General features: G+C 38.8%; 1 protein-coding gene across 1 annotated transcript in view; it reads right to left on the bottom strand.

The window, feature by feature from the left end:
- NTSR2 (neurotensin receptor 2) overlaps positions 1-3,852 on the bottom strand; it is an 872,024-nt gene extending 868,172 nt beyond the window's left edge. The window contains exons 1-2 of the mRNA XM_044082215.1: positions 2,941-3,852; positions 1,849-2,197 (exon numbers count right to left, since the gene is read on the bottom strand). Of these exons, the coding sequence (XP_043938150.1) occupies positions 1,849-2,197; positions 2,941-3,630 (1,039 nt within the window). The 5' untranslated portion in view covers positions 3,631-3,852. The remainder of the gene's footprint in view (positions 1-1,848; positions 2,198-2,940) is intronic.
- Positions 3,853-13,226: the final 9,374 nt, after the last annotated feature.

The raw sequence follows: 13,226 nt of genomic DNA, 5'->3' as shown, positions 1-13,226 counted from the left end.
TGTCTGCACTAGATATAATGCTAGTCGAGGTAGGAAGAACTGTGGTTGGATAAAATAGCACCTGTAGGAAGGAATGTGCCATTTAGTTCATATTATCAGCTTTGGGGCAAGGGAATTCTAAATAGTCTGAGCGCTGCTAACAAGCTTCATTATAGAATTTTAGATTTGTTACCTTCAGTTTCAAGCATGACACTTAACTAACAAGTGATTCTGGGTCACACCTTTAGAAAGATATTTGTAGCCAGTAATGCACTAACACATAGTAATAATATTACATAAATACAATTGCAACTATGTACATTACAGAGGACTATTAACAATGCCTACAAAATGGACAAAAATAGAAATCATATCCTACTGGAGAACAAACATTTCCAACAGGATATTAATATATGAGGAGAACCTGATTTAAGAAATCCACAGCTTCATGGCAGCACATTAAATCACTATGAAGCAAGAATGGAAAAAAATGATGGAGGCCTTACTGATTAAACTTAAGTCAAATGCTATACTTCCCAATGGGGTGGCTTCTTAACTGCATTTAATGAGCATGAGAAATAAGGGGGGGGGGGGACCTAACTAAAACAAGTAACTACGCCAAAAGTAGTTTTGAAGACCTTTTACTCCAGTCACCTTTCTAACTGCTTATGCTGCTAGTGTGAAGAAAATAAATAAATTAACTAAATAAGCAAATAAATAAATAATGCAATAACTGTAGTAACAGCAGTCTGTTACAAAGATGTGTGTCTGTGTGTGTATGCATGAGAGAGAGAGAAAGAGAGAGAGAGACTTTCTGTTTGGCTATATATCTTTATGTTCATAGGTTCATAGGTTGATAGTAGGCTATCTGCCCTAGGGCATTTATAAGCCTAGCCAGAGTGTGTTTGGCTTTCGCCACCCATTTTAAATTAATTTTGCTATGCCCTTTTTCGAGGTTAGTATACTGTGCCTCTGTCTAACAGTGACACAGAAGTGATACCCGAGGTAAACCTACGATCTCCCACCCACTCATCAAGATTCCTCTTGAAGAGAGTCAATGAGGGACTCTGCCTAACCTGGACTGGGATTTTATTCCAGAGTGAAGGGAACCTCTGGGTTATGAATCTGTCCCTCCAGCATGTCCTATTTATTTCAGTGCTGAGGTTATTAAAAAAGCTTCACTTGTATCAAGATTATATCACCCCAAATGGGACTCAAACCCACAATCCCTACTTTAGGAGACCAATGCCTTTTCCATTAGGCCACTGGGGCCTTACAGTCATGTCTTTAATTATTTCTGTCTGTATGCATGTGCTTATGTGTGTGTCATCTGAGCTTCTGTATATGTGAGAGACACTGTCTCTCTGCCTTTCCACCTCTTTGTGTGTGTGTGTGTGTGTGTGGGTGTGTGTGTGTGCGCGCGTGTGTGTGTTTGCATGCACTCATCTGAGTTTCAGTGTATGTGACAGACACTGTGTCTCTGCATCTCTTTATATATGTATACGCACACAAACACGCGCACTCATATCTATACATCTATATGTGTGTATGTCTTTTTGATTTTGTGTGTGTTATTATGTGTATGTGCAGCCATTAATAAATGCTTACATAATTTGTATTTTGAATTTAAAATGCTTTATCCAATAGCAATTACATATCTTACGCCAACTTTGAAACATTATGCAGAATAACTATTTCAAATAAAACATATAAAAATGCATATAATATGAATAAAACAAATGCAAAACAATTCAACAGATAAGCCGTTTTCTAAGACAATAATGCTCTCTACAACTAAGGGTTACAGGGCTATAACAGAGATTCCAGGGATGGGGAGACAACGTGTAAGAGAATGATCGTATTACTCACTGAGGACGCGCACACTGTGCTGAAGGGTTTGGAAACGGTTTGGCTCACAAGAGACCGTTAGACTGCTCCTCCTATCTGCAGAAAAGTCTTCTCGCTCGTCTTTTGCCGGAGGTAGCTTTCTACTACTTGTGTGTACATTGTCCTCTGCAGTATTCTGACTGTTTTTGTTCTTCTTATATTTGGTCTGCGAGACCCCTTTCCCTTTAGTTTCCACTTTTCTCCGCAGGCTGTTGAAAGGGATTGCGTTAAGCTGGGCTCCCTCTACCAGCTTCATTAAACGATTGGCGATTAGGGAGTTCAGCACCGAGATAACGGACAGCGGCAGCAGGAAGGATGCAAAAACGTTCACCTAAAGACAACCAGGAAAGCAAAGAAATCAGGTGTTGCAGAAACTGGACAAGATTTTTCAGGCGTAATAAGAATATGCATAAAATATATTGGTTCAACACAGGGCAAGACTGCCAGCGATGTTTGCTTCGGAAAGGAAACACACATAGATAGCATAGTTAAAACTGTCTTATTTAGTCATATTCAAATGCAAACCATACTTGAAGATAAAAATCCCAATTTTCGTACTGTTATTACAGTAAACGTAATTAAAAATAATGATAACAATGAAAAAAACACAGAGGTCAGATACCAGCATTAAAGGAGAGTAACCCTTAATCCATAGCTCTGCACATCTAAATCACCCAACCATCTTAAATTAATATTACAGATTTGCAAAACAGCTAGTTAATTACAATGGGTGTTGTTGCTGTATATTCCTAGTAGGTGACCTGTAGAACTCTCTGTCATCCCTTAGATGACCATTTTGCTGCAAGATGTGACAAAACAACCCTTTTATTAGTTTATTTGGACAAATGCAGAGATACGATCTGTTGTCATTTTTCCTGGATTTTAAAATGCAATTTCAGTGGGCTGAACGGTACGGAATAACAAGCAAGGACTACTGACTCCAATAGCAAAGACTAAAAACCTACATCTTTGCACTAGCTTGTCTAAGAATATATAACCGCTTCCTCGTCTTAACTGAGGAAGGCACATAAACCTTATTACTGATCCCACGCACACAATTTTACTTGATTTTACCTGGATAAACACTTTGATGGTGGTGCTGGACACCACAGTTGTACAAATTCGAGAAGAAGGGTTCGACTGTCCATTCATCTCGATCCCGTACTTTTCGCCCATTATAAAAGCCATTGGACACGCAAAGCATAGGGAAGACAGCCATACAACAGACAATAGTTTTTTGGTTCTGCTTTTTGACATAATTCTTTTGGCTCTGATGGGACGGCAGATGGCTAGATATCTCTCAAAACTTAAACTAGCTATGTTTAGAATTGTAGCATAGGAGCAGAGGTCCCTTAGGAAGTAATATCCCCGACAAACTAAGTCCCCAAATATCCATGGATAATGCACCCAAATAAAGTTATACAGCTCGATCGGGATACTGATGATAAGGATCAGTAAGTCTGATAATGCTAAGCTGACCAGGTGATAATGTACAGTACTGTGAAGGTTTTGTATACTGTTCTTCTTTATAACCACGTATATTGTCAAACTATTGCCAATGGTCCCCACAAAGAAGATCACAGTGTAAACAACAGTGATGAAGATTTTCGAAGACAGATGTGTGTTAACTCCAAGCTCTTCTTCCAAAGTGCTCATGTTCGGAGCCATTGTAGAAGCTCTGACCGATGATGAAACACTAGCAAGTTTATCTAAGCAAGCCATTTCATCAGACTCAACTAACTCTGTAGAAACTTTTTCCATCATTTGCTGCACAATTATCCTCTGTTTTATTTTTTTCTTAAACCTTTCCTAAAATATTCAGAAGTCTTTATTCTGTAGTTTCAAAAAGAAGTGCAGAACTGCATTAACCCTTGCTATGCCACACATGGACAGCATAGAATTCCTATGAAAAATATTTTAGCGCGGAAGGAAGGGGAACGTTTTCTGAGAATAGTCCGGAGTTATTGGGTAGTAGTATACCCTTTTCACTTTCAGTAAGGTTAGGGTTTCCAGTGAGTAACTGTGAGTCTCTGAAGCCTTCTGTATTTATAATGCCTCTAGCATACCGGCGGACGTGGGCTATGACGCACAGGTCTCTATAACTGTGATCGTTACTGAAAATTAGAGTCTACAGTAAAAGGGTCGGCTTTGCTAGCAGCTTTCGGGGAATTAAAGAAGGCCGGGTTTTACGATGGAGTCCGGTTTCTCTATAAAATGCATGGATCAGTGCCCTACCCCTGTCAACAAGTAACACACACATAAATACTGGAGACATACCTCTCAACCTCTCTGCGCAAGAAATCTGGAGAAAGCCAGAAATAATGGGGAGACAAAGCTCCAAAAGTAGCAGAGTTTAAATACTGCTCCTATAAACTTACAAAGTTTATAGAATACGTTTTGCATTATTATGTACTTTCTGAAGGATATGAAGTCTGAAACTCAAACGTCTGTCATTATTTAGTATTATTTAGTTACTTTAACTGTCAATGATTTGATAGAAAACCATACATTTTATCAGGAACAAACCAAAAATATGAGGCAAAAATCTAGACATTCTGCAAAAATGTGTTGAAATGTATGAATGGAGCACGTTTGTAAGAAGGATGTTTGATTTGAATTCAGACTACTAATAAATGAGTGATGACTACCCATCTATATTGGAGTATATAATAAAGAAAGATGACATCGTGCATAATAACCAAAAGGTCTAATATTGTGAGCAGCATCGCAATATCTATTGTAATTCAAATCATCGCTAATGTTTACTTCACAGGTATATGCCTGCTATTATATACAGAAATATCTTATGTACATCAGCGTCAGTGAAACATTTTAAGCATAAGAAGCTAAGACATTTTAACCACTGAAAATCTCTTATTTCAGAACCAAAATAAGTAAATAATATTAAATAAATAAATACAGTTTGTGTGTGCGCGCGCGCGTGTGTGTGTGTGTGCGTGCGCGCGTGCGCCTGTGTGTGTGAGAAACCACATTTGTAAATATATTAAATAACATTGTCTCAATCACACCTGAAGGGTTAACGTCAAGCCTAGCTCTATGGCTGACAAACAAAATAAAATGACTCATGCTAAAAAGAGACAAAGCCCTAACAAAGCTGGCCTAAACAAAAGGTGCAAAACAGCTCACAATAATTTAGACATGTTACAAACCTAGCCAAGCAAAAAATTAAATCAGGCAAGAAATCATGCACACTTATCAAATAATACAAAACATTGCCAGTCCACTATACATAAACTGCTTTCACTCTAGTTACACTACTACACCTTCCCCTACAACAGTGGTGCACAATCTTTTTGTGGGGTGGGCCACTACATGAATTCTTAACGCATCTATGGACCACCTCAAAACATAATGTTGTTAGGAGTTAACGATAGGTACAGGTGACTGGCATTTTTACTTAAGACAGCAGTCATGAAATTTCCTGTTTTTTACATCAACTATGCATTTAACTTTATTCTGGCTTGCAGCCATGACTTATTACAAACTCTTGCAGAAAGTTACTACTGTTTGCAGACTATAAGTTATAAACAAGAAAGAATAGTTACATCCGTTGCTAAAATTAGAAGTGTGTGCAACTGCAGTCAATTAGGTAAGTAAAAACGTGCTGGAAAGTTTGCATGACTGGAGTAAAGCATAGTATTTTTTCACTTTTTAAAAACGTTTTTGGTTACGCTCTGAGGGCCGGATGGCGTTGAGTGGACGACCAGATTTGGCCCCCGGGCTGGACGTTGTGCACCACTGCCCTACAACAAGTAATGACATTAATAGTATTGCTTCTCAGTTGATCAGTTAGTTCATAAAAGCTGTTCTGTTACTACTCAAAGACAACCAATCTACCCCCTCTCATTTTCAGCAACTTCAGGAAAACAGTCAATATTGTTCAGTCATGTCTCCATCCCTGCTATTAAAAAACATCTTCTCAGCTTAAAAATAACAACCTTAGCCATTGAGAAACTACCAGATAAATATATTAAAATAGCATCAAAAGCATTAGCATACTCTATTTACCTATTCATCAATCATTCTACCAAAGAAAGGGAAGTTTCTGCTCTGTGGAAAGTCTTTCTTTATACTTTTATAATCAGCAATGCAGGCAGAAAGAAATCTTACTCCTTCTATCTAAAATACTTGAAATATTTAACCACTTGCAATGATGAGTTATCTCACTGACATTTTTTGTCTTACATTCAATATGTTTTTTTGATTAAACACACTACTACCACTGCCCTTCCTACGTCTTCAGCAGCATTAATTAACCTCAACACAATTAATTTAATCTCATCCACATTTCTATATTTATCTAAAACATTTATCGTAGGCCCCCTGCTAGTCAATATTTTCATAAACAAACGCCACATACTCACAACTCAGTTTGCCTTAGTACAATAGGTAGGTGATTCTACCCTTATCTGTTTTGTCTCAGCATTACCAAAAGTACAAGTAATTAAAAAGGAATCATTCTCATCCATAAAAAGTGGACTATGACATTCCCACTTACAATATTATTATATATAATGATCTGTATGAAACTCGTTCCTCTCTCTCTGGGTGTCACCCATATGGCGAGCCAAGATCATCTCCCTCTGCCCAGGATGGGGGAATCAACATTAGGTGCTTACTGTCTCCTCTCAGCTTAACGTCTCCAGAGCCCATGTTGCTAGATGGTTCACATTCAGGGCTTCTTCACAGTGTGCTCCATGGCTGCAAACTGTATTTACTATTTAATATAATAATTTGTGGAATGTTCTCAACAATATATACATATATATCTATATCTATATACATATATATATATATATATATATATATATATATATATATATATATATATATATATATATACACATATATATATATATATATATATATATATATATACACACACACACACACACACACACACACACACCAAACTGTATTGCCTTTTCATTATGCTTTACTCTAAAAGGTACAGAAAGTAAATGTACTCATCGCACAATTATGTTTGTTATACTACTATATACAGTTTTTCTCCCCATTATTCAAAATAGGTTCTTCCCAGTTGAAGTATGCCAGTCACCTATTACAATAAATAGATATTGACAATGCAGTCCATTAAGTTGATTTCAAACTTAAAAATATAATTTTATTACTCCTGCAGTTGAAGAAGAAACAACTTACTACAGTGTGTTAAAACTATGACAAAGAAAGCAAACCACAGAGTGTTACTGAAAAAAATGAGACAGTCAATTCAGAGATTCTCAAAACAGGCAATAATTCTGAGCTTGCCTTTCTGAATAAATGCAAACATGTTGCATGAGAGGATATGACATATTTCATCTTTTGAGGGGTAAGAGTGCACTGTATTTAAGCTAAAGCTTAGACAGAAGACAAAATTAGATCAAAATGTCTGCCCAGTTAGTCAGGTCATTTAGGGTTGGGAAAAACAAATAGTAATAACTACTCATAGTATTGCAGTGATATTACTATAACATAAAACATCAGTATAAGATAAATCATATTTTTTTTGCAGAAACAATATATATATTATTTGTCTGTCTTTTTTGTTCCCCTTCAGTCATACTTCACATTTTGACAGCCTTCCCAGTGCCCTGTGTCCTATGCTGGATCTGTCATAGGTTCATACGTTCATAGATAGGTACTAGGCTATTGGCAGAAGGGCCTATGTAAGCCTAGCCAACTAGGTTCCCTGGCTTATGCCACCCAAGAAAGTTATTTTCCTGTGCCACTGTCGAGCATAGATGCAGTAGTGATCCCTGGGGTATATTTCCTATTTCCCATCCACTCATCAAGATTTTTCTTGAAGCGTGCTAATGAAGAACTTTGTTTGACATAGATGGGTAGCCTGTTCCACATTATGGGAAGTCTCTGGGACAGGAATCTATCCCTCCAGCATGTCCTGTTTATTGTGGTGACAAGGTTTAGGTCCCTAGAGCATATAGCTCAGAGGGATTGGGGTTTCTTTAGGTGTAGCATGTCCAACAGCTCTGGGTTTGACATAGCTTTATATGTTAGTCATCTTGCAAGCACCCGTAGTCCAATGCCCACAATTTTTACCAAAGACCAGTTAGGATCCTAAGGAAGTCCTGGGGGGGGGGGGGTTATGCTGCTCTACATTGATCTTTTTTTCCAGATGTCCTACCGCATTTTTTCCATCCCTCCCATAAGTGGCTTCATGAGCTGGTTCAGGGATGGTTGTGCAACTGGGGCATGCAGTGCATTGCCACACGCCCATGGTAGCTCAGAAATGTCCACCACCCATCTATCCCTGTTATACCCTGCCCCTACATGGTGACATCCCTAGCCTTCATCAGGGATCATCACAGGGAATACTCATGAGTCAAATCCCTCCAGGATGGGCATGCACATCCTTCCTGTTACTCTGTCAGTCACCCATGCCTCTAACCAAACCCAGATCATTTGGGACATAGTATGCCTCAACACCAATGAAGCAGCTTCCTTTCTGACAATATTGATAGCTTAAACAGAGCAAGTCCTGAGGTCATCCTTAAGGAAAGGCACTTGTGTCTAATGGTTATTACCAGGTTATAATCATGATAATGTTCACTGGGGTAAATGTGGCATGCTGAGCAAGTTAAACAAATCATTGTCTACCATTGTTAAAGCTGCAGTGAAAAATACAATTATAAAATAAACGGAACTGCTTCCTTAGTCATAATTTCATTGCATGAAGTTACCACTAAGGTATAAAAAAAGCAGACTCATTTCCATAGACAGCAGTTCATGTCATAAAGTTAATATTAAAATAAGTAGAACTTTTTCTGAAGCCAGTATTTTACCTCAGTAAGTAAACTGAAATTAGGCTGTGGGAGACCGAGATCCAAGTTTTCGTTTAAGGCATTTCTCCATATACACCTTCCCATAGAAAATAATGAAAGTTTTAAGGTAGTTATACATAATATTGTGATTCAATAGCATTTTCATTTGCTTTGAGAATGACAAGTGCAAAATATATCACTTAAAGTTTTGAAAATACTCTCTAAATTTGGAAGTAGCTTGTTTTGTGATGCTGGTAATTTTCATTCAATTTCCACAAATACTCATTAGTTAGTGTTTGTCCTATGCATAGAAATATTTTCTACAAAATATTTGAAAGGTATTTTATGTATGTTGTGATGAAATTTCATTTAAAATTTTTGGCTGCTGTGCCTTAGGCTACTGGTGCCACTGGTGCCTCTTCTTTATCTCTGATGCCAGGAGTCACTCCTGAATCAAATACTTCCCCCGTTATATGGGAGAATAGGTTCATAGGTGGTTACTAGGCTATTGAACAGAAGGTCTTTATAAGCCTAGCCATGTGTGCCCAATATAATACTAGAGAAACCCGATATAAAGGATCTTGTCTAAACTCTACATCTTAGTTAACGACTGCCCATATCTCAGAGCAGCATAGATGAAATCCTTGGAAGGAATTTAAGGTTTCCCATCCAGTCATCCAGGCTATGTTTAAACAGGGTCATAGAGGAGCTTTGTTTGATGTGAACTGGTAGCCTATTCCAGAGGAGTAGAAACCTCTGAGAGACATATCTGTCTCTCCAGCAGGTCCTATTTCTGTCGCAGGCCAGGTTAAAGTCCCTGGAGTGGGTGACCCTTGTCCCATTTGACTTGCGGATGTGCAGCATTTCCATTAGGTCTGGATCCAAGATTGCTCTGTAGACCAATTACAAGTCTTCTGTTAGTAGTCTGCACACTGCTGAGTACAGTTATAGCAGCTTCAGTCTGTCATTGTATGACATGTGCTGGAGATCCTGAATTTTCTTGGTTAGAAATCTCTGAGGTCTGTCAAGTTGCTGCAGGTGCCTGGTAAGGTACCCACCAAAGAGAGCATTGTACTCAATTATTGACCTGATAAGGGTCAAGTACAGGGGTGTTATGACCTTTTTCACTCTTGAGGCAATGGAAGGTATATGATGTAGAATGCCTTCTTTACCACAGTACACATATAGTGGTCAAAGTTTAGGCTACAGTCAACTAGAGTTCCCAAGTCTCTCACTATTGAGCTGTTACTTAGGGAATTATTATTTATATGGTAGTCTGCAGGGATATTGTTTTCACTGAAGGGGATGATAATGCATTTTTTGCATTGAGTTTGAGTCCATGGCTTTGGCAGCAATCATTGGTTTGTCAAAGTCCCTCTTGAATTATTTTGACATTGTTTGAGGATTCAATGACTGCACCTAATTTGAAGTCATCAGCAAACTTAGTAAGGCACAGCCCCTCTGCTTTGGGCTGAACTTCTGAAAAGTGTATTCCAAACAATAGGGGGCTGCACTGACCCCTGTGAAATTCCATTGGTGATAGGTCTGCTGGTTGAGGTAAAGTCCCCAACTTTTACTGAGTGTGATCTGTTGGTGAGCCAGTTAGCAACCCGCCTGATGACATAAGGGTTGATATTCAACTCGGAGAGTTTATCAATTATGTCTGAATGTTGGATTGTGTCTAAGGCATTGGCTAAGTCAAGGTAGGCTGTATGCACAGATTTGCCTTTGTCTATGGCTCTGGCGATGTTTTCGAAGAAGTCCACCAGGTTTAACAGGCATGACCTCCCTTTAACAAAACCAGACTGTGTCAGAACAAGGATTTAGAGATCACCTATATCCTTATTTATAAGTCCCATGATGATTATTTTCCTGGCCTTACAGATAAGGCTAGTTAAGCTTATGGGTCTGTAGCTTGCAGGGCCTGTTGCTGTACCCCCTTTATGAGGGGGATGACGGTTGCTCTTTTTCATTCAGCAGTGACAAAACCAGTACTCAGGTTGTGGTTGAAGAGAGTACCTACTGGAGTTGATAACTCATGTTTTAGACCATTTAAAACTCAACTTGAGATGCCATCAGGTCCCATAGATGCTGTGTTTTTGGACTTGGAGAGAGGATTAATGACTTCCTCTTTAGGGATCCAAGGTGGGGGAGATGTTGAGGGAATGCTTTGTGGAATGTTTGGGGGGGCAGGGCGGTCATTTTCACCAACATTGTCAGCTAATAGGTAAGCCATTTTTGCAGGATCAGTGTGTGTGATGCCATCCACAGCTAGTTGAGCACATGTCAGGGTCATACCTTTTAGGTTAAGGAGATAGCTGAAGAATGCCTTATGGTTATTCTTAACTATGGTTGCTAAATTTTTTTGAAGTTGCCCTTAGAGGATTTTACAAGTTGTCTTATTTGTTTTTTTCAAGCAGAGGAGGGCGTTCTTCTGGTTCTGAGACCTGTCTTTTTTATTCTAAGACAGCAACTTCTTCCTCTTGTTGTATAACTTATTAATGCTAGATGTTCAGCTGTGAGGCTTGTGTTTAGTTAAGGATCTTGTTTTGATCCTATGAGGTACAGCTGTGTCAATATATTTGTATAAGTGTTTGTAAAGGGCGTTTGTGTATACTTTAGTATAGTTGTCAATGCTATACTTCACCACGAACTGGAAACAGAACAGCTCACCACCACACAAGGAAAGAAGCCAGTGATTACCTTTATATTTTTCCTTGTGTAATTGTCAATGCTATCTGTGGGAACAAGAGCTTGGAAATTATTTATGCCATCCCTTAGGAGGGTATAATTAGCTTTGGTGACATTTTTTAGCCTGATTTCACCTAAGACAGGTTCAGGTCATCAAATGTGACTGATTTGTGATCAGATTTAACCAGTGAGGGTCCTATACTTGTGGTGGTGCAATGGTCACCCATGTTGGTGAGGAACATGTTGAGAATATTTGAGCCCAATGTGGGGTTGCATACTGTTTGTTCCAGAGCATTAGTATTAACAAAGTCCAAGAACCTTTGTGCACGTATGTTGGTACTCATATAAGATTCCCAGTCAATGGAGGGATAGTTAAAATCACCCATGATTAGAGTGTTTGGTTGTAATTTGATTGACTCACGTAGGTCACAATAAAGAGTGTGGGTATCTTGGTTCTTTTAGTGGGGTCTGTAGCTAATGATGACTTGAAGGGGGGATCTTACCCACAATTAGTTTTCCTGTCTAACCAGTCTAGAGGTGCATTTATCTTTGATGAAGATAGATACTCCTCTCCTCTCCTCCTTCTCCTTTGGTTCTCACACATTCAGCCTTGCAAGGCCAGGGTACTCTCTGCAGCCCTGAACCAAGTTTTTGTGACTGCACAGATGTCAACATCCTCCAGGGAGAGGAGTGCTTCCAGAAAGTGCAGTTTCTGATTTAAACTCATAGTGTTTAGCAGTATAACCTTTAATTTTTTTGTGAGTGATATTTTTATGATGGGAAATTTGTTCTTGAGAACTTGCCTAAAAAAAAGGCACTATGGGGGAGCCAAGTGCTTTAGCCAGTAACCGAAAGCCTAGAACTGACAGGTGAAGGCAATCTCTGGCAAATCAGTGTGGTCTATCAACCATGTAATCTCAGTCTGACAGGAACTGGGTCCCCTTAGAATGATGCATCCCAGTGAACTGTCATACTTGTGGCTATAAGGACTTTGTGTTTTAAGCCCTACTCTCAGACTTGGTGTGAAGTGAACACTGGCACAAGATGATAGTCGCTGTTGATGTGAAACTCCAACCCCATACCAAAAGGGGGGATGCCAATGCCAGTAACACCATTTTTGTGAGAACATCTGTTGGTGCTTGCCCCAGTATTTTTAGGCTTAGGATGCATATTTCCAGTATCATCACTGGGGCTATGGTCTTATATGCAAGATCCTTCTCCTCCTCCCCATGATAGGTGAGCCAGTATAATATTAATACATTTAATATTTACCCCACCAACTTCTCAGGTTACAGAGTCTTTGACTGTGCCATGTCAATTAACCCAAAAATGCAGACTGTAGGAGTGAGACAAATAAATTATATTTTTATTTCTCATGTCTCACTTCTGAAAGGGTGGCTGCACATTTAGGGATTGGTAAAAATATGCATGGGGAAGATATGAATATATTTAATGATTTTTCATTTTTTTTTATTTGTTTGTTTATTTTTTATCCACTAAACAAGACATAACAGACACTTCAACCTCTTTTCATGTATGAACCAGAGAACTTTTTCTTGTTAAATGCAGTGTTTAGTCATACATTTTGAGGGATTTAGAAAGGTTACCATGAGGTGCAAGCCTAGTAAAACACCTCCTAGTAAACATTTCCAGTTCATAAAGACAGCTCTGCCCCAGTGTTATACCACAAAGTGATGCAGCACTGCAATGGGCTGTCTCTGAGGCCTACTGCTAACAGAAATTAAGGATTCTGGGGGAGCAGTCAATGTTAATTAGCCATATGCTATCCCCCACAGAAATGCCTGCAGTAAGGCATTTATTCAGCTGATTTATTGCACTCTGTGACATAAATCACCACTGCCAGAAGTG

The sequence above is a fragment of the Protopterus annectens genome, chromosome 1.part1, assembly GCF_019279795.1.
Source record: "Protopterus annectens isolate FY-2018-M chromosome 1.part1, PAN1.0, whole genome shotgun sequence".
Lineage (NCBI taxonomy): Eukaryota > Metazoa > Chordata > Ceratodontiformes > Protopteridae > Protopterus > Protopterus annectens.
The sequence above is the reverse complement of the archived record's forward strand: the minus strand, read 5'-3'. Positions and strand labels throughout refer to the sequence as shown.